General features: G+C 38.5%; 2 protein-coding genes across 2 annotated transcripts; one reads left to right on the top strand and one right to left on the bottom strand.

Moving 5' to 3' along the window:
* Positions 1–949: 949 nt before the first annotated feature.
* slc6a7 (solute carrier family 6 member 7) lies at positions 950–19,057 on the bottom strand. Its single transcript, XM_041800652.1, has 14 exons — positions 18,768–19,057; positions 16,060–16,297; positions 15,446–15,577; positions 12,046–12,256; positions 9,090–9,228; positions 8,838–8,972; positions 6,949–7,052; positions 6,738–6,862; positions 6,345–6,457; positions 6,127–6,264; positions 5,933–6,032; positions 5,547–5,665; positions 3,512–3,685; positions 950–3,388 (listed from the first exon to the last, which is right to left on the bottom strand). The coding sequence occupies exons 1-14, from the start codon at positions 18,819–18,821 to the stop codon at positions 3,218–3,220; spliced, it is 1,953 nt and encodes a 650-aa protein (XP_041656586.1). The 5' UTR covers positions 18,822–19,057; the 3' UTR covers positions 950–3,217.
* Positions 19,058–23,275: 4,218 nt separating this feature from the next.
* On the top strand, positions 23,276–27,492 carry LOC121519220 (SLAIN motif-containing protein-like). The gene is made up of 8 exons (XM_041802060.1): positions 23,276–23,691; positions 24,575–24,711; positions 25,945–26,037; positions 26,202–26,297; positions 26,382–26,507; positions 26,583–26,669; positions 26,894–27,022; positions 27,287–27,492. Exons 1-8 carry the CDS (start codon positions 23,276–23,278, stop codon positions 27,490–27,492), a joined length of 1,290 nt encoding a protein of 429 aa, XP_041657994.1.
* Positions 27,493–27,799: the final 307 nt, after the last annotated feature.

Raw genomic sequence — 27,799 nt, 5'->3', positions numbered from 1 at the left:
ATTCAACAGGTCATAGAAGCAGCTTTATCCCTTAAAATGTGTTCTACATGTCATTGGATGGTCTTTAAAGATCATATCTATAAGGTGGATGAATTCACAAACAAAAATGTGCAAAAATTAAAAGTGAACACGCTTTGAAAAATCGACCATATTCCTGTAATCTAAAAATTCTCCTCTCAGACATCATCAGACCACTGTGTGAATAATGGAACTCTATTCTTGCTAGAATGTGAAATATTACACGCATGCATAAAGTAGAGGATGTTAAAATGATTGTGTCCCTTTACTTTAATGACAAATTTGAAAATAAAAATAAACTACAACAGCAGAAATTAAGTGTTAGCACCCAAAATTTCCTGGGAGAGGATCCCTAAAACCCCAAATATGTCATAATTTAATGTCATTATTTAACTTCCTTTCCTTGTAACTTTAAGAAATGTAAACTGTCACCAGAACTTCATTGCACTTTGTAAAATATATTTTCTTTAAAGAATAATACCAATTTTTAATATAGAAGTAGTTCATTTAAGGGACCCAGCTTCTTTTCTCATTTGTCTAGAAATACTTCTCTTGAAAAAAGCCAAAGTGACTGATTAAAAAATGCAATATTTCTCATTAGAGTACTCGATTAATCGTCAGAAGAATCGATAGAGTACTCAACTACAAAAAGAATCTATTACTGCAGCCCTAATATCATCTTTAATGTGCATTTATTTATTTATTTATTCATTTATTTCTATCTGTACTTACATCTGTAATTTCTACATTTTTTTTAATTTTTAGTTTTGTCATTTTTGGTCCCCCACAGTTAGGATGCTCATCACAGGACTTGCTGTAATTCTTATGGTTATTGTCTTAAAAGTTTGTTTCCAAACCAATATGACACAGAGAAGACTAGAATAAGGCTTAAGATTTGGCGATAAAAAGGAATGAATAACTACGATAAGAATTAAAAACAATGACAATTTTTAATTTCTCATACACATCATAACTCATGGATAAGACAGGGCAACAAGGTGTACAAAGGCAAAACAAGTTTAATTTACCTGATGAGGCAAACAATCCTAAACAGGACAATTATATCTTTTGAGTAAAGCTAGATGCTTTGAAGGTGGAAAAAATAAACAGAGACCAAATGGCTTACATAGCACATAGTCTAGTGGCATAAAACAGTAATCTGATAGTGCAAGGAAATTGAGGTACAATAACCATTTTGCCAGTTAGTATCAATTGCACATCCAGTGTCTTCATGTTTGGGCAGGTGCTCAGACAGTTGTGAGAAATGTTGGCAAGATTCAAACTATGACAATTGTCATGTCCATGACAATGAGTGCCACTGAAATGAAACATTCAACCAATGGTTTTCAGTTCTTTAAGGAGGGTTTGAGCTCATTTATGAATGAGGGGGATGTAGCCAATAAAGCAGTGATTCTCAACTGGTCAGGCATCAGGACCCATTACCACCTCCTTATGAGAACCACATTTTTAAAACCACTCACATTTAAATAATAAAAATGTTGTAGTTTGGACACAAAATGGAAAAAAAAAACAACTGAACCAAGAGACAGGATAAGACAATCATGTTTAAAAATCCTATCATTACAGAAGAGTATGGTTGCAAATACTTTATTTTACTCCATTTTCCCAAAACACGATGGAATTTTGAAATTTCTTAACAAATTTTTGTAACATTGCTTTGTTACGTGAAATAATGACATAAATTAGTTGAAATCTTAACAAAAAGACAGATATTTACTTATCACCACAAGAAAGCCTGAAAATGTATGGGTGTTCCACATCTCAAGTTAAGGCTTCTGTATCTCATACTTTTTCCACATTTTGGATCCAGGCCCACCAGTTGAGAACCACTGCAATAAAGGATATTTAAAGCAAGGATCCAGCGAACAAAAAATAAAAAGCAACTGGTGCAGATACCTTCAAACTTCTATTGTTGCTCTTCCTGTAGAAATGATGGTTACAAACTTCTATTTATAAGCCATCTATAATACATTTACAATGTAAAGCTTATTAAGCACAATAGCCACTGTAAGCAAAAACTTGGCTACATTTTCTACAGGAGCTGGAAATTAGAAATCAGATAAGAGGTCTGTGGTTATGTTAGGGAAGTATGGAAGGCCGACTTTGATTGGAAAATTTTATTTGATCTACAGTACTGAGAAGAACATTTGTTTGGTCCAAAAATTGAGGCTGAAAAAAGGCGTGTGATGGTGAGTGAAGCCGGCTGGAGGGAGGACTTACAAAACCCAGGTCGTGCTCCAGATGTCCTTGAATATTATCAGGAGCATCATAAAATAATCTGTTGAAAAAATAACCAAGTCCACACCTTTAGGGTGGATTAAAAGGTGGGTATGGCGATTAAGCATGGCCTAGGGAACTGTCTGGGTGGATAGTAGTATTGCCACGAGCCCCTGGTCATGCTGTGCATGACCTAAGAGCCTGAAAACCACTGGCGGTCTCTTGGCTTATTACCAGGGTCGAAAAGGCTCAAGAAAGATGCGTTAAGCTTGACCTCGGCTGCCAGATGACACTTGTGTTGACATGTGCAAAGCTTGACTCTGCAGCCCTGCCCCTCTCCAGCCCTGAGGTGTTGCACATTGGTCACTATGATGAATCCTTAGCACCCTACAAGTCTAAAACTTATGCACATGACAGAATCTATTATATAAATAATTTTAGCAATTAATTGATTAAAAGTTAAAATGGATTAAAATAAGCCTGACAGCCATGTCATCATTACAATTAAATTCACCAGAATGGAGAGTTGTATCAATTTCAGTACTGACCCGCTGTTATTGAATGTCACAGTGAATCATCATTGCACATTTCTTCTCACTCCCTTTTAATATGGTTAATATGCAGTGGATCTGACTTCTGTGGAGTGTTCATTATACTGGGCTAAATTAATAAATAAGATCAGTGGATACATGGCAAGATCATCATCCCAATGTCCTGGAGAAGCCCAACTATAGGAACATTAACCTCATATTTTACAATGTAAAAAAGATTTAAAAAACACAATTCAAATATACATAATAATATAAATAAAGCAATGAATCCACACTGCGCTGCAGGACACAGTCTCTTCAGACATGGCCACCAGAAACTTGCTGGGGCCAAAACTTCCTAATAAATTTCTCAGTCTCTCAACAACCTAGTTTGTTTACCACCGTTTTGTTCATCACTTCGCTCCATGTTGTTATGCCTGACCCCCTGTCTCCCATCTCATCGCTGTAAAATCCATGTCTGTGAGGGTGACAGTGAATGGAGCTTCCACCCGCTCTGGTTCTGTGCGTTCTTCCACTCTGGCAGTGCTGCTCAGATTGTTCACCCGCCAGGAATTCAGAGGTCGGATCGATTTCTTGAAACGCTGAAATAAAATAACAGGACAGAAAACGGTCAAAGCAGTCTTAATTTCAACTGCAAATGTTACACTGTTATAAACAGAGCCTGAGGTATAAGAGAGACAGAATGACATATCAATTACACTTACATCTTTCAGTGTCCCACTCTCTTTGCTGATGGCCACAATAGCCCAGATGAGGATCTGCAGACAGCAGGTCGCTCCTATGCACACGCCCAGTGCTTTCCCCCACCTTGGATACACATAGGAGCCGTAGTGGAGTGATGTGTTGTACATCTCAATAAAGATGTAGGTCAGGATGAACTACAGCCGTAAGGGGAGAGGTGCAGAGCGAGCAGAGGGATGAACACAAAGCCAGAGAGGAGGAATGAATGAGAAGGTCAGCAGAGAACACTTAAAGGGGAACTCAGATTGAATGTCAGTTTCTCCTCTTTAATTATTGACAACAACACTCCTAAGGACTTGAGTAAAGCATCATTTCAACGTTGTGATGTTATTTTAGTTCCCTAAATTAGGCTTTAAAACAAAAGGTAATTGTGTCATCAGACTTTGTTCCTCTGTAGTTCAGTCATTTAACGGGATGATGAGTGTGCACAATGTCCCGGCTCATCACATTACACCCTGACTCAAAGTGAAAGATGCCTTACAATGAAAGGTGGCATCAAATTGCGTTTTCTCTAAAATCACACTAAAAAATGTTTCCACTCTAGATGACAGGAGCAGTACAGACAAGAGTGACCTAACACAGATTGTGAACCTGATACGAAAGAACAAACAATACCTTTAAACTATTACCTCAGCTCAAGGCCAAAAAGAACAGTTCAGCTTGTAGAAACTCAAGATCCTCAATGTTTTGCTTCTAAATTTGCATAATCACATTTTAGTCCATCAAAAAAAAGTAAGAAGTTGTTGTTCCTTCTTACTTTCTTCAAACCAACACAAGAAGTGACCACCGTGGCCTGGTTCCTACACCGAAATAAACCTTTTAAACATTCATAAACATTCACAAATTCTTTTACAACTTTTATGATATTAACACTTCTAAGACTTAATGATTTAAAAAAGTTAAGGACACTCAAGTTGGCAACAATGCATTCTTATTTTAAAAGATGCTGTTTGCAACCTGAAATTCTTGTATTAACCTTTAAACTTCAGTTAGAAAAGTTATCTATAATAAAAAAATAACAAGACAGCTAAGTGTGTGTGTTTGTTTTCTTGATGTTCTGCATAACATTAGTTTTTATTAGTTGCAGACAACTAAAAATGCACAAATTCATCCGTTTAACATTGGTATCTACCAAATTTAGGCCTTTTTACCAAACAAATGATGTGAGCATGAACCAGTATCCGTAGCAGATGTTTATCTGTTCTGGCATATCAATTCAATGCTGATATTTAGTATGCACAGCCTAATTCAGAGACAGGATTTATAACTGGGCAGAAGATGTGACCTTTAGGACAAATTCTCATCTGTATTGTGGTCAAACATGAGACAAATGTTTGCATTGTGGGTGTGTTACACTTAACAAAGTAATGAAAAACATAGGCACAGGTATTGACCATATTTTCATTTTAAAGATGAGGACAAAATCATTTGCCCGCTTCCGAAACTTACAGGGTTTTTTATAATGTATTTCCCAAGTGCTGTTAAACAGAGCAAAGACTTTTAACACCACTTTTCCAAACATCCTAGTTTTATTTTGGATGCTTGAATTATTTTACTTTGCACACAGAAACAAAATTATTTAAAAAAACTACCAGGGTCTTAATTATTACCCCCTTTAGAACTGAGCCATAGCAGAAACCACTGTTGGTTGATGATGGGCTTGAACTTTGTAATGCTCAAAGCCTGTAAAATCAAGTTAAAACTGAGGTTTATCTTCTATTTTTGTGTTTTTGTGAATTATTTTTTTTTCTATGTGCAAAGTAAAAGCTGTGTTGAATATTCCTCACTCTGTTTAACAGCCACCCCCATTGAAAAACACTTTTAAAAAATGAAATTTTCATAGGAGGGGTGATCATGTCGTCCTCATCTGCAAACATTGGTATTAACATTGGTCCTGGTTTTTGCGATCAGTGCATCTCTTTAGACAACCAGTTATCTCTGTTTGTAGCTGCCTCTCCTCACAACAATTATGGATCTTAATACTGTTGTGTCACTCACCAGAAGCAGAAATGGAGTGACAACAACCCAGCATGCTTTGAAGTAAAGCAGCACTTTGCTGCACCAGGGTGGGCAGTGACAAATCATGTCAATGATGTCCTGACAGAACTGGTTCACACCTGATAGAAAAATAAATATGATATATTTTAGGCATCAAAGATTAAATAAGACATCTTAAGAATGAAATATAGGTCAACAGAGTGTTAGAAAAAAACAAAAATTGTGAGAAATGGAGTACAATTATTTGATTTAATGTGCAGCCATTACAGCAAGACAAGCTTTTCTCTTTTTAAAAACTTAAAATCACCAAATTTCCTAGATGACGGGAAGAATAATGTGGTGTTAGAGGAGTTTGACATAAAGATTAGAGGTATGAGATGGTTCACCATAGAAGAAGGAGATGCCAATGCACATGAAGAGGGTGATGATGATGAGGCCAAAACTAGTGCTGAAGGCGTCAATGAGAGTGAACCAGTAAATCCCACCCTATGAACACACACACAGCATGGGGGGATGTAAGAGTGACCACAAAGAAGAAGCATTTGAAGCTCTTTTCAACACAATAAAATCCCAAACTCACATCAGTCACCAACAGGAGACCCATCAGGTAGAAACCAAAACACAGAGCGCCCAGGAACAAGGACTTGTGCAGCGTGTTCCCTCTGAGCTGTGGAAACTCGTCCAGTACGGCTGTTGTGATGCCCTCCATGTTTCCAAACTGTGAAACAACAGAAAGGAGGGTGTGAAACAGGTCTGTGCATTTTTCTGCTCGTGACTTTGTGTGGTCTGTGGCCTTACCAGGGTATCAATCCCAAGCATAAAGAGCATCAGGAAGAACATAATGGACCAGAACACTGAACCTGGAAGCAAAGCAAGGGCTTCTGGGTAAGCAACAAAAGCCAAGCCAGGACCTGAGGAGAATACACAAAGTTTAGCAAGGCAAAATATGCATCACATTGCAGTAAAGTACAACTTAAGTATGTTTTTTTTAGAAATAAAAAAATAAATTATAAATAGAATAAGCTGCTGATAAATCTGTCATGGATTCATTTCATAGGAATAGTGACTGAGTTATGCTTGGGATCAAATACTCTTTGGAAATATTCTCTTAACAGATTAAAATTCTTAAATTTGCCAGTTTAGATGTCTGCATTAAAGAACTTAAACAAGATTATGGAGCAAAGTAGCTACCTGTGTCTGCTACCTCTCCTACAGGCACTCCCTTCCTCCATGCCATGTGTCCTAGGATTGAAAAGATTGCAAATCCTGCAAAGAAGCTTGTGCTGCAATTTCCTGTGGTGATAATCAAGGTGTCTCTGAAATCAAAAGAAACACTATCAAAAGATTGAAACCTTCATGGCTAAAACAACCAATCAATTGGCACATTGGAGAATATACTCACCTGATTACATTGTTGTCAAACTTATTGTAAGAGGCCATAGAGAGCAGACCACCAACTCCTATACCTAAAGAGTAGAAGATCTGTGAGGCGGCATCATTCCAAACCTGCAATGGAAAAGGAGAAATATTCTTTAAACAGTGAAAATATATGACAAATGTATGAAACAATATGATCATGAAGAAGACTCAAATGTGAATGTTATCAACCTTATTTTGAACAAAAAATAATTTACTCTTAATCTGGGGGAAATGAACTACACTATCCGTAATCCTAGAGTATCACAGCCACTTCTCTAAGTGGTGAAACCCAATTTTGCCTGCCGACTGCTACTACTGAAGTTATATTGGTCGGGGAAAGAGTGGGTGGCCACTGTTAAGCCTTGTGGTGATTACTGCTGGCACTTTTACATCTCCTGTCAGATCAGCAAGTGGAAAAAATTTGATGGCAGTAGCTGGGCTTCAATCTGCAGAGGGCAGTCAGTATGCACATTTCTAACACAATATATGGATTTTAAATATGTTGTACTCCAATGTCAAGATTTGGACCCACCAACTCAAGTAATAAATACCTACATACATAGGTATTGCAGCCAAAGCCTTTTTCTTTTAAAGTTATTGTGATATTGATTGGTACATACTATAATTGAAATTCAACATGGTTCCCTTGCAGGCAAAATAAGAATTTTGTTATCCTTGCTTCTTTCAAGACAAGGAATGTGATTTTTTTCAAAGTGTGAACATTACCATGAGTGGACCAAGTAAAATGTGATTAAATGAAACAAAATATTAAGGACCATCAGTTACCATCTGTCAGTGTTACACCTCTGTTTAACTGTATCTGGCTGACTTTAAAGGGCTTCAGTGTAGCCTGCAGTAACGGACCACTAACCAAGGCTTTCTTTTCCATGAAGCTTCATAGTTTATATCCCCACCAGCAACTTCAGAAATAAATATAGAGTCAGTGTTGAGAAAATACAATTCAAAGGGGATTAACAGCTGCACTTGTATGTAGATACCTATTTAGGGAATTTATCAAATTTGCATAAATAATCAAGAGATGACTGCTGAGTCAAGTCGCTCGAGTGCTTTCCACAGCCATTTCTTCTTGCCCCTTTACACTCTTTTTGCCTATTTGTGGCACTTTTTGCTGCTTTATGCCCATTGATGTCACGTTTCAACCATTACCACTTTTTGTCCCCCCCCTTTTTAAACCAATTTTATCCAATTTTTGCTCCCTTTTGCTCAGATTTTCCATTTTCCCCCCTTTTGCCATAATAGCTACCTTTTGCCATTTTTTGTCAATTTCTGCATTTTTGCAGGTTTGCTACTTTTTTGCTGCTTTCTTTTTTTTTTTTACTTTTTGATCATTCTTGAAGTTTTTTGCCCCGTTTGCCACTTTAACCATTTTTTTTCCATTTATGGACACCATGACCCATTCTTGCCACCTTTTGTCTCTCACAATTATTCAATTCTTCTTCACTTCTTCTCAGTTTCTTCTACTTTATTTTCTGGCATCCTGACATTCGGCACATTATGGCCAAGCTATAATGCCTGCCATTACTAATTGTTTAGTTCAGTGTTCCCATCCACATTGTTAACATCACCAGTTAAAAAGTAATTCTGTTTTAAGAAAATGGGTTTATATTTTGAAAAATGCTATATTGTACTGCAGCATAAAAAATAAAATTCCTTTTTTGTTGCTTTGATAAGTTATTATCCAGGTTAAAAATAAAATATCATTACAATGGACCATGATTTTCCTGACCTCCATAGGCCTCTCAGTTTGACAGGGCCCCAGAAAGCTCCCTTATCTCCCCATCCCCCCTTGTGGTCAGCCTTTGTCACTGATTAAGTAGGGTCAAAACATGGTGTGTGTCCTATCATTAATACCTGTGCATTAGCTAATCGACTCCAGTCTGGTGTGAGGTAGAAGGCAACGCCCTGCATAGATCCCTCCAGTGTAGCTCCTCTGATGATCAAAACGATGAGCACAAAGTACGGGAAGGTAGCTGTTACATAAACCACCTGAAAATACACAGGGCACAGACTCAAACATTAGGTCGACAGGATATGAAAACTAAATACAGGGCTGTCTGTGTCTGTTTAGAGGGAGCTAACAATAGCAACACTGTGTTGATTCACCTTGCCCGAGCTGCGGATGCCCTTCAACATACACAGGAAGATGACGATCCAGGCAGCCAGCAGGCACAGAGCCAGGGGCCACCGGACAGGACCCGGGTCGTGGAGGCCCTCACTGTGTACTACTCCCAGCACACGCTCACTGCAAGACACAATTCAAACAAAACATGTAAGACTACACAGCACCTACCACACCTACTAAACACATATTATACATGGGATTGGGCTTAAGTGTTTATTTAACTGAGAGGCTTTTGTCTGAAGAACCAGGGTTCAAATACTGTTTGCTTCATTGCTTTGTGTCACTGATGGAATAGTGGATTTGTGACACAAAATCAGCTCTGCTATTAAATTCCATTAGTGAAAAGAGACAAAGACTGATATTGTTCTGCTGTACAGGACACAGTCAGGGTTATTTAAAGCCTTCATAATGTACAATATAATCTGAGAAGCAAACAGTTGCAGTGGTTAGATATTTAACATATGAATATACTATTAGAGATAAGATCAAACCGAGTTGATGGCCCTGTGAAAAGTTTTTGCCTGGTATTTGAAACAGACTGAAAGTAATACTGATGAGCAAAAAAGGCCATCAGTTACTGAAAAATAGATTATTTCTATTATACAGTTTGTCTAAAACAGTTGCCATGTGTAGATGTCCTACAAGCAAGCTGTAGAAAAGGCTTTCTATATTTTTCCAAAGCAAATACACATAAACAGTGAAGCATGTTACTGTTAAGAGACAACATGATGTGATTTATTGTCAAGAGATAAGTCCTCCTGTCTGCAGCCCTTTCAAGCCTGTCTACCCAACTCTCTTCTCCCTGTCACTCCCTTTCTTGTCTCTTTTTAGCTGTTCTATAAATAAAGATTAAAAAAAAGCTCTGAAATGCTAGCATAGGCATTGATATCATTCAAACTCTCGAGGATATATTTTCATAAAGTTGGGAGTGAGGACTAGTCAATTAAAATGTTAGAAGCATCCCTTTCTCTTACCTTTTCAACTTCATTCAAACCCTTTAAACTTATTCATAGATCTGCCTAGAAACTCCATTCATATAGCATGTTAGGCTACTTCATAGTGATTCAGCGATTTTTCACAGTGACCTTTCAAAGTTGATCCCATTTTCAGCCCTTCAAGGTGTTTTCCATTCATTTCAATGGTCTGGGATCTCAGGCTTAACAGTGGGACACAGAGTCCTCAGTGCTCCTGTGAATAACCTTCATGAGCAAATTGCTATTTAAGCGACATAATGCAATGCTGATACTTCAAAGGGGCGTCAAAGCATAGGTAACCTTGTTCTGCTTGTGTTAAACCACTTGTCAAAGCAAAATAATCTACCCTTTTGCCAGAAGACAGCCAACTGTCACAGGAAGATCATCAATTCTGTCATTTACTCTAATGTGAAGTTTTGGGCATAAATTTCAGGACAACAGAAGAGAGGATTTTTTAATTTCCCCTCCCTGCTCATATTTCTGAATCAAAGTGCCAGCCTTTCCATGACAAATTCAACATCTTTCTTCATTTAAAAGATTATTAAACCATTTTCAAATGCAGCTTTAGCATCTTTCATACATACAGTCATGTGCACAAGTTTTAGGATGTAGGGTGCTAAGGATTTATCACAGGGCCCAATGTGCCAGGGCTGGAAAGGGGGGAGGGGGCAGGGCAGCAAGAGTCAAGCTTGACACATGTCAATACACAGGTGTCACTCAGCAGCCAAGGTCAAACTCAACGGCATCTATTTTGTCTGGCCTTTTCGACACTGGTGATACGCCCAGAGGCTGCAGGCAGATTTTCAGGCCCTCCTGAAAATCATCCACAGCATGATCAGGAGTTCGTGGCAATACTGCTATCCACCCAGACAGTTACCAAAGCTTACTCACCACATCCACCCATTCCTGTGCTCGAAAGATGTGGACTTTGTTATTTTTTCAACAGATTATTTTCAGATGCCCCTGTAATATGCAAGGACACCCAGGGCATAACCTGGGTTATGCCAATCCTCCTTCATGCCTGATGGTGCCCTTAGGTGGGCTTACTTGCCATTTCATGCCTTACTTCAGCCTCAATTTTTGGCCCAAACATGCCTAAAAGTTCTGCACAGTACTGTGTATTTTGCATCTTTTTTACATGCAGCATTAGCAGTTTGTTGCTAACCTTTCAAATAAATATTCATGGATCACTTCACTCACCTTTTTCGAATGCAGCATTAGCAGTAAAGCATCAGCTTATTAAGCATGCAGCATTCACAGCATCAATTCTTCAGAAATTACATTGTGTAATTAGAATTGCAAATGCAATTTTTTCTGCAGTCTGTAAGGCTGTCAAACATAGATTAACTGGAAGATATAATATGTGAAATAATGTCAAAAGAGTTGGAATAAAACCCTGATAATAAGATCTTATTAACAGAGCAATAGGCATCAAATAAAAGTCCTAGGCCCTTCATTCAGCAGTAGGGAGATCGGATGAGTCCTGCATGAGTGGAGGGGGCACAGATCAGTAGGGAAGCGGCCTCTCTGAGTGCCTCTGAATGCCTGCTGTGCCTCAATGAGGGAAGGCTTCAGTGATCAGGTCAACAAACGGTCTGACCTAGATGCTGTATCTTGCCTCAGCCTGAGCCCTTTGGTTTGTTTGCTGTATATCAATAAAGCCGTGCTATTGCTAAAAACTGTAAGCAAGCTAGATAGGGAAACTTTTTCCCTATGTACACCACACCATACTATGTACATGAACTCAACTTAAAAGTTTCTGCAAGATATATCTGGTTCAGTGCAAAAGTTATAATGACTAAAATATCATACTATAAGAAATCACAACAGTTAGTGTTTCTAAAATTGGAGATGTATTATCTTATGTAGGTGTATTCGACAGACTGAGCATATTTCCTGATATTACTTTAAATTTAAATTATGACTTTTTTATCTGAGAGATAAGTAATTGAAAGACACTTACTTCCAGAAGATCTCTGTGGGGCTGAGGACTCTACTACCAGAGCTGTTGCCTACTGTGCCATTACCACAGAGAGCTGCATTAGCTATAGCATCGCAGGACCAGGGAAGGGGGCTCTGGAACGAGCTGCCCAGGTAGTAAAATGTCCAGGCTATAATGACATTATAGTAGAGACAGACCAGTGTGGACACACAGAGCATCCCAATTCCAATACCTACAAGAAGACACAAATAAACGGTAAATAAACTTGATTACTCTATAGTACAATGTGATGTGTCACAGCTTTATATACAGGCAGCTTTAAGCCTCATGATAAATACAGTGGTATATCTATTTATATATCTGAAGCTCATAAGAAGAGTTTAAGCTGGTTATGAAACAGACAATCAGCAACAACAGACATTATTTCTTTTTCTTGTTTTGATTAATGCCTCAAACCATAGCTGTAGGGAAACTGAAAAATAGCATGCTGTCAATACAGCTTTTTGCTTCCTCAAAATCATTTTCCACAGTAAAGACTATCACCAGATGATACACTGTTTAAATAAACGGATGAAAATATTTTGTCAGACAACATAGCTCTCACAGGCACAGGGGAAAAAAATAAGCGAAGACATAAGAGGAAGGGGTGTAGTAGTGGTGCCTGCAGAAGTGGGTAGACTCAAAATTAACCCTCATATTTTAGAGAGAGCCCATCCATTGAAGAAAACCACCCTGTGTGATCTTTACATTGATACCAAGTTTATTCATGTACACCATGTAAATGCAAAGTACTCAACTGTATTTGGTTTTGCCTTTTTCAAGCTTGAACTTAGAAAAAGGACCCCGGGTGGAAGAGGTTAAGAGAAAATTGCGAATTTCAATTTTCCAAATCTCAATTTACCAAAACCCTGATTTATCTATTTATTTCCCAGCCCTAATTTGAATACAATGACTAACAAAACTTGGTGATAAAGTACTGTTTACTTAAATTTTAAAATGTTTTCTATTAATTCAGAAAAACATGGCTGAAGTAGCTATTTTGTATATGGAAGATATTCGCTTATTATTCTGTCACTGCAGAGTGACCCACTTCTAAATCCCCTCTCCTAGGATGGCAAAAGCAACAAAAAGTAGTGGAGAACACTGGTGCATTGCTTTTTAATGCACTATCCCTGAAAGTTATGGAATTGTTAACTCAAAATGTGTAATGTTGTCTCAGCCTTCAGTCCAGTATATAGATGGTAAAAGCTGCTCTTCTTTAGCTGTTTGTTTCATGATAATCCTTTCTCTCTAAAGCAGCAATAATATGCTATGATCAATTGTATGTAAGGCCTTTTTCAGATCTATTAAAACAACAACAGTATATTCCTTTCTGACTATTGCGGTAGATATCTCTTCCACAAGTTTCATCACGGTCATTGAGGTGGACCTGTTCGCTCTAAAGCTATACTGGTAATCACTTAATATTTTGTATTTCTCAATAGCCTTTTATCAAATTGCTGCAGGAATCATTTTCTAAGAGATCTGAGAATTGAGGAAGCAGTGATATTGGTCTGTGACTGGTGAACTGATATCTGTCTCTACTTTAATAGATGGAAATTTGCCATTTTTATTTTTGAGGGAAACGTGCCAGTTTCAAAGGAGAGGTTACAGATGTATGTAAATGTTTGCACTATATATTCTACAATACATTCACTAATACTATGTCAATGTCAGAACAATCAGTGGACTTAAGCATTTTAACAACATCAAGTATTTCTTTGTCATTTACAGCACTAATAGACATAGAGGACAAGTTTTCAATAATATGTTTGTCTTTGTCAGTGTTTCTTGGCTCTGGAATTTCTTTGCTGGGTTATAACAACAACAAGAAGTACAAAATAACCATTAAATTCATCAGCTATATGTTAAATCCTACCAATATCAATAATAATATTATCTTTTATAAAGTGACCTGGATAATAGGCTTTTTGAACCTTTTTAATTATACTATTTAAAGTCCCAGTAAAGTGACTTAAAAAAACCTGTATTTTAGGTTTGTTGTATGACAGGCCACCATGTAATAAACCACCAGGCCAAATTCCAGTTGTGAAAAATCTCTCTAAATTTATAAAATTGAGCTTCAAAATCAGAAAAAATTAGGCTTTAAAATCTGCTCCAGGATAATGTGGGCTTGTCTGTTGAATGAGTTCAAGCCACACCCACTTGCGAGAAATACAGTCTTCTCAAATAAAAAAATGCTCCTGATGAGAGCACACCTGCCCGGCTCTGTGCCTGAGAAGACAGACAGAAGCTGGGGATTGAATTTACTGTTTTTTGGTACAGATCTATCTGTTTTGATACTTTTAATGACCTGTAGGCCACCATGACTGATACATACTGTATTTGAAATTTACCAGACAATAAACAAAAACATAGCATATAACCGGCCGTTCACTTTCAATGAAAATGAGGGCAGTAACATCAGCTAACAACAGATTATACTGAGATAAACTGCTCAGTGATTATATATAATTATAGAAATTCAGTCACACAGAGATATGGGTTTTCATGTGTTTACAGCAACCTTATTCCTACATATCTCGTGTGTTAAGTCACAAAGTTTGGATTTTACTTTACAGGGACTTTAATTGCTGATATAAAAAGTCCTGCCCCTTGTTAATTTCAGTTGGCTCAAAAAGTAAAAAGTATTTTTCATTGGGAGTGCTGAAAGCAGCAGAAAAGCTCACGTTGAAATGTTTGTGTGCTTAGAATGCTAAACACTGAAAAACTGAACTGCATTGATTTTGTGGTGAAAGTGGACTCTGTCTGCACAAAGAAAGGCATTAACAGTCACAGGCCCTAATGCAGCATGCCATATACTGCTCCTTGTATCCTTCTAATAATTGAAATCAAGCTCTTTTAAACAATCACAAACTGGGCCATCTTAAAATAAACTTGATTGTAATAAAATCTGCTTTTCCAGCTCTATTTCTGGCACTGTGTCAGTTTGTAGACATATCTTCGTTGGATGTGCATTAATGCAGCAGTGATCTCAGGAATGTTTAGGGTTTGCCACATGACGTAGAGAAACGAGATGATGACCTGATGTGAGTCAGATGGTTATTTTCCAGGACTTAAACACTGAATGACTGGTGACACAGGTATTTTGTTGTCAACTTAAGCTTGCTTGCTTGCTCTGAGTGACGTGTGGTTCAAACTGGATGCTGAAGATAAGTGCAGAACTAGCACGAAGCTGTGATCAGATATTTTTATACTGTTGAGCACTGTCAGACTAATTACAGTCGCGCATCAATCCACTTTGAGTCTTACATAATTATCTCCTGGAATGTTTTTAGAGCTGTGTCCTTGAATAACAGTGTATGTGAGTGTCTTATTTCCCTGCAGCCTAGAAAGCACAATACACATAGGTATATATTACCTTTAAGAAGTGGGCAACATTTCCACACTGTGATAGGGCCAGCTGCTCCATACTGGCCTAAACTCAGCTCCATGAGGAAGAGCGGGACACCCGTGAAGAAGAGCATTATGAAGTAAGGGATGAGGAACACACCTGCACAGAAGGAGGAAAAATACCAGCTTTAGAGGAGGAGGTGCGAGGAGAGACATTCAGTGAGAAGACCTATCTTATGCAGCTACAGATAGATGGCCTGTTGAGGCAGGTTAGCTTATAAGCTCTGTGTAGGTAGAAGTATCACAGATACATTCCGTTCAGCTTTACTGTTTTTCAGGCTGTAGCATGTTTGATTTTAGACTAAGACATGAAGTTTGCTAAAGATGCAGACTTTGTGTCTGTAATCAAGGAAAATGCTGTCTCTACTTAAAGGATTAGTTAATGCTCAGTGTTGTAGGTCCCAGTAAGGAAAGCTGCTACCCAAGTGTGCAGAATAAGCCAGCATGATTAAAATGAACAGTGCACACCCAAGGGCAGGGCAAAAGGCGCCTCCTGCCCAAATGAGTGTAACAAATCAAAACAGACGTACATCCTGGCATTAAAACATTTCAGACATCAAAGGGCAGTGAATGCTTGCTCACCTCCTCCATTGCGGTAACAAAGGTAGGGGAACCGCCAAACGTTCCCCAGTCCCACGCAGTATCCAATACAGGAGAGCAGGAACTCATACTTTCCTCCCCACTGCTCCCTCGGGATGACTGGGGTGGGTGTGGGGGTAGGACTCGAGGCTCGGGAATCGAACTGTGGCTGTGGTGAAGCCGGAAATGTGGGACTGTGTCCATTCTGAGTTACAGTGTGCCCGTTCAAATGTATTGAATTCTAGGGAAGAAATGAAACCACAGTTGTTTGGTCAGTGAAATAAGAGACAGGGAGGATGTTTCTTTTTGCCTTTTCATAACAAAGTACACCTAGGCATTGTTCAGATAACTGGTAGATGATTCAATGACAGTATAAGTCCTTTAATATTAAGATTCACTATCAAGTTAAAAAAAACAACAGCAGGTTACATCTTAGAGAAAACACAGAAAGTCTTTTTTAACTGTCAAACTTGTAGAGGTGGGAAGTATCTTATTATATTTACTCAAATTACTGTTAATGAGTATTTTAGGGTACTTGTACTTTTTGGAGTACATTTTCTGTACTTTTACCTGGGAACAATGATCTTGCATCTCTTCCTCCTCTGTTTTGACTACACAAAGAGGGAACTATTCTACATCACATCCAAAAACAGACGTTATTTTACTTTCCTATAGAGATGTGACGTTACCTGAAAAACCTGGTTGGAGATCCATATTCTTATGTTGCTATTGCCAATAGAAAACATTCATTTTTTACTGTATGACTCCTCATTGGCTACTAATGCTGGGTAGCTAATCGTAAATTAGCTTAAATAGCAATATGTCCGACAGTAATTTTTAAATTGCAGAAGTTGAAATACTTCTTTGACCTAAAATGTGAGTCGGTTTCATACTTTTTTTCAGCAGCAGTTATGTTATACTCTACACATCATGCAAACATTTATGGACCATTTTTTCTAGAAGTTTGCAAAAAATCCATCTCTTCTCATTTTTTTTTATTATTTAAAAATGAGAATAAAAAAAAATGATCATTCCCCTTAATACAACACTTAGTACCTGCAATATGAGTCAAAATAGTCAGATATTTTTTTCAAATGGTTCAGCCCTAGTTGTTATGATGATTGCTTAGAAGGCTTTAAATTAAACAGATAAGTCACTTTACTGATGTGATTGAAGTATACAAAAAAGAGATGTAATTCACACTGATTTTTACATAATGTTATGACATCCTTACATATATGCCCGGTCTACAGGAAAGAACAGTTTATGTTCATTCAATCTATTTAATATATGATGTTGATTATAAGATGGAATATTTTATTGCTTGTGTTTGCTGAAAAAAGCACACAAATAGGGAAAACAATCCTGTTTCAAATCAGAAATGCAATATTGGGGAAAAAAATCACAATTAGATTATTTTCCATAATTGTTCAGCCCAAGTAGCTACTCAGTATTTAAAGGAAACTTTATATAAAATACTTTTACTAGAATAGATTTATAGACCAGTGCTTTTACTTTTACTCACATAAATTTTAACTAGAGTAACTGTACTTTTACTTGAATAAAAACCATAAACATGTACATTTTTCACCCTTGCAAACTTGGGTTGTGATTACCCAGTCTAACGTGTGAGGTGTTAAAACCACCAAGTAGATCTTCCTCTTCCTCTGTTCAAGGCTGTACATCTCTACACAAGAGAGGAACTCTTTTGTCAGGTCAGGTTTGCAGTGAGGAAGTTTGATAAAGATAACAGCATGGCTTCTGTTTTATGAACTGTAAATGACATCTATTTGTGTATAAAGATGGATCAGCTATTCAAGTGGCATGAGTAAAGTAACAAAAAAATCAAAACAATGCTGGTTTGCAGTGCTAAAATGCACATAGTGAATATGTGAACACATGTTAATATATAGAGGTGTATATGATCCAGGAAGTTGAGGTTAACAGCTTGTAGCTGTGCTGACAAGAGAGCATACCAGGATTCAATGTATTTGAACACGCTTTAATTCAACAATAGGCATTTTTTATTATGTAGGATTGTGTAAATAACAGCATAATACAAAGTTTTACCTCTCCTGTTAAAATCAAAGATGATTAGAAATCTCTATCCCCTTGAAACATATATGTTGTAAACAAATGCTTGGTGTTTATTACTTCATACAATAAAGGTCATGTCTGATTGATAACTGAAGTTGTTATGATTACTTTGTCAGCCATAGTACGTTTTTTAAATACCTTTATGAGTTGTCTGAAAAGAAGACTGCAGTAAGTTATACATGTGGTTTTGAATATCAATTTTTAAACCCTGGTCAGAAAATGGCTCAAAGCTTCACCTGATGAGAAAACTTGAACTGTAAGTTTCTTTCATGACAGCACACACCCTTGTAATGTTCTGTTCTGTCTGTAAAACTTGAGAAAAGTCAGAGCAAACACATCTGCTGAGTCGGTAAACGGAGCTCAGGCTTTTATCATCAGTGTATGTTAGTATAGCAGAAGCCTCAGAGGTGGGAGGGAGTAATGTGGACGAACAGGTTAGACCGCTTCATCCAAAGACATTTTACCTGCCCTGCCACCCCCTAGAGCCCTAGAAAGTGAAATTAAATCACTCGTAACGAGGTATCACACTGCTTTTGGAGTTGTTATGTTCCTGAAACCCACACAGTGTGAAATGTTTGTCTCAGGGAGCCTGAATAACAAACCTCCGCTCCTACCTGCGCTGTGTTTGCGGGGCTCCCGAGTGCTGCTTTGCCGCCGTCGTCCTGCATTTCCCTCCCGGCACAGGTGGAGCTTCGCTGCTCTATTTACCGCTCGTTATTCCACATTTTACCTGGGAATGTAACCTTGAAGGTATACCATGATGCTACATAAATGAGAGGCAGTTAAAAGTGTTAACGGTCGTTGTTTGAGTCGAGTCTACCGCAGGCAGACAGGAGACATCAGCGATGACGAAGAGGCAGGCTGGTGGGCGGTGAGGTGAGGGACGGGGAGGCAGGGCGATATTACATCGCTGTCACGGAGGAAGAAAACTGACTTCCTCTTCTTCACCTGCTTTGTTTGGTGTGAGATGAGGGCAGGGTTGACCCGAGGGTGTTTTTGGGAGGGGTTATGTTTTTAAAGGAGTTACCTGGCTCGGGTAACTTCAGTCAAAATTAGCCGCCAAGCTCTAACCTTTCTAAACATTTGTGATAGATAATTTGTTTTACTATGAAAATAATGTCAGGTGATATGTTTTCAACCAAATATTAAGATCTACATAAAACAGAGCCATCAGCATTTCATAAACTACATAGGTGTGCTTTGTGGCCGTTTGGTCATACCAAGAATAGTCGCTATGCTAATGTAGCAATTAGCATGCATATTTCAGAGGTTTAAATCATAGTCGGCCATTATGTATGAACGTAACAATAACAGTTTTGTCACTGTAGGCTATCTAAAATGCAAGTTATATTTCTCATTTGAAGAATTAACTTGAAATTGACAAATAACAAATAAAATCTATTTTTGGTGTGTTGAATACGTGACTGGTCGGTTCAAGAAGCATTGGCCCACTTAGCTAGCTAACACTCCATAGTGCCTATGAAAAACTCACCCCCTTGGATGTTTTACCTTTTTTTAATGATTTTATAAATCAGTCATGCTTTTTTGACCAAAAAAAACCTCTTAAATGTAAAAGTGAAAACAGATTTCTAAAAAAAAAAAGGAAATTAAAGGTCAAATAATTGATTGCATAAATATTCAGTGGCAAAGTGGCTGACTTAACAAGGTCCAGTAGTCTCACAATTCGTAAAATGGCAATTGCCTGCAGTGAACATGTCTCAAGTGACTGTAGTATAAAGACACCTGTGTCTGAAAGGTCTAGTCACTGGTTAATCAGTATCCCTGGCTACCATTACACCACGAAGACAACAGAACAGTCCAAGCAACTCAGACAAAAACTGAAGGAAAATTATAAGTCGGGATGGATACAAAAACAATTACAAAGCACTGAAAATCCACAGAGTTCTGTTAAATCCATTATCAAGAAATGGAAGGAGTACTGCTCACATGTAAATCTGCCTAGATCAGGCCGTCCTCATTAAACTGAGAAACTGTGCAAGAAGTAGACGAGTGAGAGAGGTCACAAAGACACCTATGACTGCTCTGAGGGAGTTCTAAGCTTCAGCTGAGATGGCAGAGACTCTGCATACAAGTATTTCACAGGTTCTTCACCAGTCAAAGCTTTATGGAATAGTGGCAAAGAGAAAGCCACTGCTGAAGAAAACTCAGATCAGATATCAACTTGAGTTTACCAAGGCATGTGGGAGACTCCATGGTCAAGTGGGAGAAAGTTCTTTGGTTTGATGAGACCAAAATGGCGCTTATGCCCATCAGACAAGACGTGTTGTTTGAAGGACACCAAACACTGCTCATCACCCCAAACACACCATCCCCATTGTGAAGCATGCTGGTGGCAGTATCATGCTGTATGGGTGCTTCTTAGCTGCCAGCTCTGGAAGGCTTGTAAAGCTATACGTTAAAATGAACACGGCAAAATATGGCAAAGTCCCGGAGGACAATCTTATTCCATCTGCAAGAGAACTATGTCTTAGGGGAAGATATATGTTCCAGTAATACAATGACCTGAAGCATACAGTGAAAGCTATGCAGAAATGTTTTATAGACAGCAACGTCAATGTTCTAGAGTGGCTGAGTCAAAGCCCAGACCTCAATTCCAATAGAGAATTTGTGGTACACCTTGAAAAGGCCTGTCCTCGCCCAGTGTTGTGCAACCTGACAGAGCTTGAGCAGTTTTGCAAAGAAGAATGGAGTAGAATTGCAGCGCCCAGATGTGCAAGCCTGATAGAGACCTATCCACACAGACTCAGATGCAACATTACATTTTTTTTGATGGACATTACTTTGTAGAAATCTGTTTTCACTTTGACATCATATAGTTTTTTTAAAGAAGCCAAATTATATTGACCATGACTGATTTTCAAATCACCTAAAGGGTAAAACATCTATGGGATTACTACTTTTTAAAGGCACTGCAGCTATTTGGGGCATGCTAATGCCAACCAACTGATTAATTAAAGTTTTTTTAGCCTCTGCTGTTGAACATTTGTTTCATTTTTTTTCTGTGTAAAGTTTATATGTCCATGTATGCTAGAAAAGAGTCTTTCAAAAATTTCTTTGGCAAAAATCATACAATGAAACCTAAAAAGATGAAAAACTCTGATCACATTTTTGAGTAACCATATTATATGAGCTCAGTAAATGCTCCAAAGGTTTTCCACTGACTCTAAAGCTGATATTCCTTATTCATCTAAAGCAACTGGTGTGGTTAAGTCTCGACCAAACAGTTTAGACCAGTGGCTCTCAACTGCTGGGTTGGGACCCAAAAGTGGGTTGTGGAGCAGTTTTCAGTGGGTCACGGCCAAGCGGCAACCTCCGGTCCTGAAAAATGAAGCCGATGCAGAAGTGCAAAAAATTGCAATACCGCGAGTGTCCACTTGAGGCTAGCTGCAGAAACACCAGAAGTCCCGTCTTGACACCTGTTTAACAGCCGGTTTTGACACTAGAAATAAACTGGTTTACAGCCTGGTTCCAAACACCAAACATGTCTCCTTAGCTAGTGTCTTATTGTGCTCCCACTGTACGGGGGGTGAATTTTTTTGTACCACGATCGTTTGGATTATATTTAGGATGAAAGCTGATTGGCGCGTCTCATATGATTGACAGATAGCTTGGCGGGCAGAGGCTCCATTTCTGTCATCCAGAATACTAGTTAGCAGGCTGACAGGAAGTCGCACATAGTGGGCGGGCCGTTAGGTTGATCCAAAGTTTGGTTGAGACCACGATTTTAATATGGAAGCCTCCATGGATTGGCTTCAAGAGCCGTTTGAGTCTGCCTATTGTAAGCAGACGACTGACGTCACACAGGGTTTGTCCAGTTCTTTCTACAGTCTATGGTCACAACTAGGTGTCTGAAAACAAAAATGATGGCAAAAGTCATGAAGTTCTTATAAAACATGCATAGATACCTATGATTTTCCTTTGTTTTACTGTGAAATTGGGTAAATTTCAATGTTTGGTCAATATTTCAACCTATTTATCTTCTCGTCTTGCAATAAATAGCTACTTTTCCAGTAAATATGAAGTAATTTCCCAAGTTCTCTGGAAAATTGGCAACAATTGATACATAATGATGGGGAAAGAGGGTGTAAGATTTGTCAGTTTTGTCCCTTTCTTTTTTATATCAGGTGTTTTGGTCCAATCATGCTCCAAACTGCAACATATTCAATTAACTAAACACATGTTGTTGAAAATTGTTTGGAAACTTGGGTTGCAATCTGTCGTAAGACAGACTGGTGGGTCCTGAGGCCAGACCAGGCGAGAGCCACTGGTTTATTGACTCATTGGCTTCAACTAAACACAGTCGTAGCAGTAGCAGCTAATTTATGCTTTTTCTCCAAAACTGTTAATACCAACCTATTTGTCTGAAAATCAAACCAAAGAAGCTCTTGATCTCTGACATGTGGGTAACAAAGGAGGAGAATTTGAAGTATCCCATATCTGTTAGGGAAGCTGTAAATCTGTGTTAATCTGTTTGTGTGCTTGTCAGAGAGGCCAATGGGACCTGACACAGTCTGCAGGGCTGCTTCCCCAGGAATGATCAGTGAGTGAGCTACAGTTACAGGAAATCAACACAGATAATCATTTCCACAAATGTTAGGGTCCAAGAAACAAGAATATACCGCCTACATAAATAGCAAGATTAAAGGAGAAGCAGGTCTAAAAGAGAGAAACCCCCCCAAAGAGTTCAAATGTCCTGACAGCTTAAAGAACTTGAATAAAACTTAACCAGAGAGGCATAACCAAACTATTTTAACTATACATATTGTTAATATTAATTCCAGTGGCGTGATATTGAGAGCCTCTCTTTCTTAGAAGCAACTCGTGGACTCTTTAATCCAGGTAAGCTCATGATGCGTCCTTAAACCCATCCAATCTGTTGTGTGTCTATACTTAACAGCCCTACTCAGCAAATGTGGGTCAAAGATATGTGGTGAAGCTGCACTGTAGCTGTCTGTGTAGAGAAAAAACACTTTTCTGAAACTTTAAAGTCATCATTTTCAAACATGTCAGACTCCTTTCACAATGGAGGAGTGAGGAGGGCTAAAACTTAACTGGACCAGAGCTTGAAGAAGTGGAAAGGTTTGACGACGACTCTGTGAAAATGGAGCTCCATCAAGGCCCCATGGAAAGTGATTGGAGACAGTATTTCTGCCATCAGCCTCCAGTGGAGTTTGACACAACTTCAAACCTTCTTCGTCTCTGCAGTGAGTTAAAAAGCAGCTCTATGACGCAGGAGGGAAACTCAGACCCATACAGCAGCATCTGGACACAGACAGAGCAACCAAACACAGAGAGTTGTTACAATCGCTCGTATGCCCTGGATGCAAGGATCAGACTGGATAACTTGAAAGCAGGGTGCGATCCATCACAGTCTTCTGCTGCTGCGAATGGGATGTTGTACAACTATAATCGTCAAAAGGATGCGTGGAAGAAGGGAGAGCCACAGGAACAAGAGTCAGCTTTAGATTTGGTAGAGCTCCTTGATGTAGTGGAGGATGTGAAGGATGAAGAGAGCTGGTAGGTATCAACAGAACAGTTTTAATGATAGATGATACTCCTTTTGTTTTCAGATTTTTAGGGAGCCAGAACCAACACATACTTGACAAATTGTGGCGATAGTTGCAAAGAAAAAAAACCCTTTCACTAGGTGGAAATCCCAAGAAGAGCCAGGCTTATTGGTAAACAGCCATCTGCTGCAATACCAGTACCATACCAGTGTTTATCTAAAATACTCAGTTTCTAATTTTTAATGTTTATAAATTTATTTCTATATATAGTTTATACATGTACATATAATTTTTGTGTGCAAGTCACTTTATATTTATTTTTACATGTCACTATCAAAAGTATTCACCCCCTTGGATGTTTTACCCTTTTATATGTATTTTAAAACTTATCATGGTCAGTATGATTAGGCGTTTCCTCCCCCCCAAAATACCCAAAAACTCTTTGATGTCAAAGTCAGTTAAATAAATATGTAATGTAAAATAAGTGAATGCATAAATGTTCACCCCCTTTATTTCAGTATTTAGTAGATGCACCTTTCACAGCACTGAGTCTATGTGGATAGATTTCAATCAAGCTTGCACATCTGGCACAAATTTTACTCCATTCTTCTTTGCAAAACTATGCCGACAGGTTGCATGGGGATCAGGTCTGAACAGCCCTTCAAGGGTATAATAAATAATAAACATCCAAGGGAGTGATTACTTTTCATAGGCACCGTATGATAGATATGAATGTAAACTGTTAGCTTCTTGGATTGGATTAGTTATCCAAGTATTCTTATATTTCTGCTTCTTTCATTTACTCATGGACTGTATGTAACACATTTAACCTTGTTAGTTGTGGTGTATGAAGAAAAAAATGTAAATCAGACAATTCTCTGGTGTATTTACAGGCTATATGAGTCTCCAAAAAAGCATCAATTTGAGGAGAAAAGCGAGTCTGCTCTCACATGGTGTCGACAAGTTCTGGATAACCCGAGTCCTGAGGTAGAAGCGGCATGTCGTCAACTGATAAATCGACTGGATGAAAGTAAGTAGGCAGCACAAATGGACTCGAGTCATTTGCAATGTTGTTCAGTTTGGAAAAAGATTTCCATGTTTTCAGGTGGGGGAAAGTGGGGTAAGATGAACCTGTGGGTTAGTTGAGCCAACCCTTGTTTCTAGAAAACCACAGACTGAATTGATCATGTGACCAAACATTTTTGAAGAGGTATCCACTATGCTATACTATTAAACTGTTTTCGCCATTTAAAGTAAAATTTTCATGTTTGTTGTCTTGTCTTTGAGACATTCAGAAAAATATGCATTTGTTAGTACATTAGTAAGCTACAATATGAGGCTAAATTGTTAGCATGAAGTTAGCTTTAAACTTCCTGGATGATGCACTCTTGTTAAAATGGTGCCAGTGAGGTTGATTGAGCTAGAAGATCCAGAGTTAAGTTGAGCCACTGGCTTGAAAACTCTGGATTCCTCTCCAGTGGGGTTCAGTGGTATGCTGAATAGTTGCTCGGTTGTGTGAGGAGAATTAAAGTGAATTGTGATTTGATTTTTATCTTATCTTGAGTTGGCCTTGATTTTGTGCAGCACTGACAAGTAGGACATGCCGTGTTAACCAGTTCTCTAGGAACTGCAGTCAAATGTATTTTTTTCTAACTTTGTCATTTTTATTAATGTCGAGCAGTAGCCTGTTTTTTCTCTTCAACAGGTTTTGTTAAAAATGTGAAATTCTTAGGCCTTACAGCAGACAAGTTACACTTAAAGTTTAAAGTTTACTTTTAGATAAAACTTTTAAGAGGTCATTTGGTACAGAATTTGTCTTGCTTTGATTGAGCGTTATATGGGGTGAAAATTTTCAGCTTTACTTCAACATAACCAATGGCACAGTTCCCAAAATATTTTCACCAAAGGCTCAATTCACCTCTGGTCAGGAGCAAGCTGAGCTGAGAAACCTTTTTTTTTTTTTTTTTGGAGAGCTATATTTTTAAAATAGTTTTATCAGATCCAAAACAAGTTTTCTCAGGGATGCTCCACATCCTAGAGTATATACATAGGTTTTATTTATAGTTTTTACTATCATCCTGTCACTGTGAAAACACTTCAGGTAAAAACTGTCTCATCTTACCCCACTCCCCCTACATATTCATACTTTAAAAGTGGGTGACTGTAGGTATGAAGATCTAAGACCTTTTTTTTTTACAAATTTTTTTGGTGATAAGTCAAACATTATTTGTTTAGTTTAAAGTCGACCTCCCTCTGTTTACAGGATCAGGCAGACACTCCTACAAATGTCCAACGATTTTCCAACATACTGCTGATGTCTTTGTGGGCAAAACACAGGATACCTCTGACAGTCAAGGTATCATGAAAGTGTCTTTTCTTGTTAAGAGATATTTATCTTTTAACTGTTTGCCATTAACTTATCAGATCTGTAACTTATTTGTACAGGAAGAGTACCCTAATACGGGTTAAAAACTGTCTTAAATGTTATAGATTTAATCTTAGTTTTGTTTGTCTGCACAGATAACAATGGGCTGACTATCTCCAACGGCTTCACCACAAGCTACAGACTGCAAAACATCACAGATGTGCGCACTATGGCTCGTTTACAGGAAGCCAGTGAGTAAAGGAGTGATGAGGATAATCTAAATGAGTTAGCTCTGTGAGGTTTGGATTGCACTAACTTTGGTCTATATTTTCCAGGTTTAAGGCAGGACTTTGTTTCCATGCCAGTTACAGCATCACCCAGGAGGGGCCCTGAGTCACCCATGATGATTCCATCTTACTGTAACACTGCGCTAGAAAATACTGATGACTTCACTCCAGGAAGTAAAACTCAGGGTCTCTCTTCCTCTTGCTGGCAGCCACGGAGCGCCTCCCCTTGTCTGTCTCCAGCAGCAGGAGCTAAACAGGACTGCCAAAGTCCAAAACTGGCCAGGATTCAACAACAAGTCACCCAGTTTAAGCTGCTGAAGCTGGCTCAGAATCAAGGTAAACAAAGCATTCACTGCTTTCTTTTGGTCAGATGAATTACAGCTAGTTCCCCTTTTGATATCAGAAGTCTCCTGAAGACAATGGACATGGGATGTCACTGTTAGTGTCACATTTGTGTAGTTTTTCTTTAATGCAGTCTGAAGAATCCATAGAAATGTATTTAGATGTATAAATTTTTGCATTGTGTTTGAATGAGTCATGTTCTCTGACATGCTTTGCAGCAGCATCCTCAGACAGAACCAGGTCACCTCTACGGACCAGCCTCCGCTCTCTGCAGGCTGTCAGGAACAGCCGAAGTTTAGACACCGAAGACTACCAACCTGCTGACCAAATCAGTCATCCACCATCAGGTTTAGATGTGTTTCTTAACTTTTTTTTTTACTGTCAAAGTCCTGTAGGCGGCAGACAAACATCTACCTGGATCTTTGAAAGCATCCAATTACATCTATAAAGATTAATGCTCATTAATGCTCTGATCTGGAAGTCATTAGTAGGACTGAGTTACAAATATTTGTAGTTGAAAAGCAGATAGATCATACAAACAAAATCTGTTTTCTTAGGTCCACCACCCACCTCAAAGGCATCAAGTTTCTGGCACTCATCACCTTCTGGAGCACCCACAAACTCCAATGGCTTGGTGAAGTCGAAGGGTGACATCACAGCTCGGATAAAGAAGCTCCAGAGATCTCAGTCAGCCAGCCCCTGCAGGATCCCTCACCCCTCTAAGGGATACTTTCTGCTTCGCGGACGTGTTTTTGCCTCACCCGAGAGACCAGTGACTTTAGCCTGGGGCAGAAATGTTCCATCCACTCGAAGTTGAAGCCCTAATAGCAACATAAAAATGAGCTAAAATTAAAAATAGGGTCATATATTCATCTACTTAAATGGTAGCCTGTGTTATTATACACATAGCTGCAGGTTTGGAAGGAATACATGTTTGTAGACAACTTTATTTGAGCTGGATTATAGATTAAGATTTCTAGATCTGAGGTTGGGAATGTTGTAACTAACAACTTTCACAGATGCCCTGGCTGGTTGATGTCAGGGCAGAAATGGAAGAGCGAAGGACAGTACAGCCTGGATTATGACGATTGTGTTTTTTTTTTTTTTTTTTTAGATTTATTTGT

Source organism: Cheilinus undulatus, linkage group 12, assembly GCF_018320785.1.
Source record: "Cheilinus undulatus linkage group 12, ASM1832078v1, whole genome shotgun sequence".
Classification (NCBI taxonomy): Eukaryota; Metazoa; Chordata; class Actinopteri; order Labriformes; family Labridae; genus Cheilinus; species Cheilinus undulatus.
This window is presented reverse-complemented; position numbering and strand designations above follow the sequence as displayed.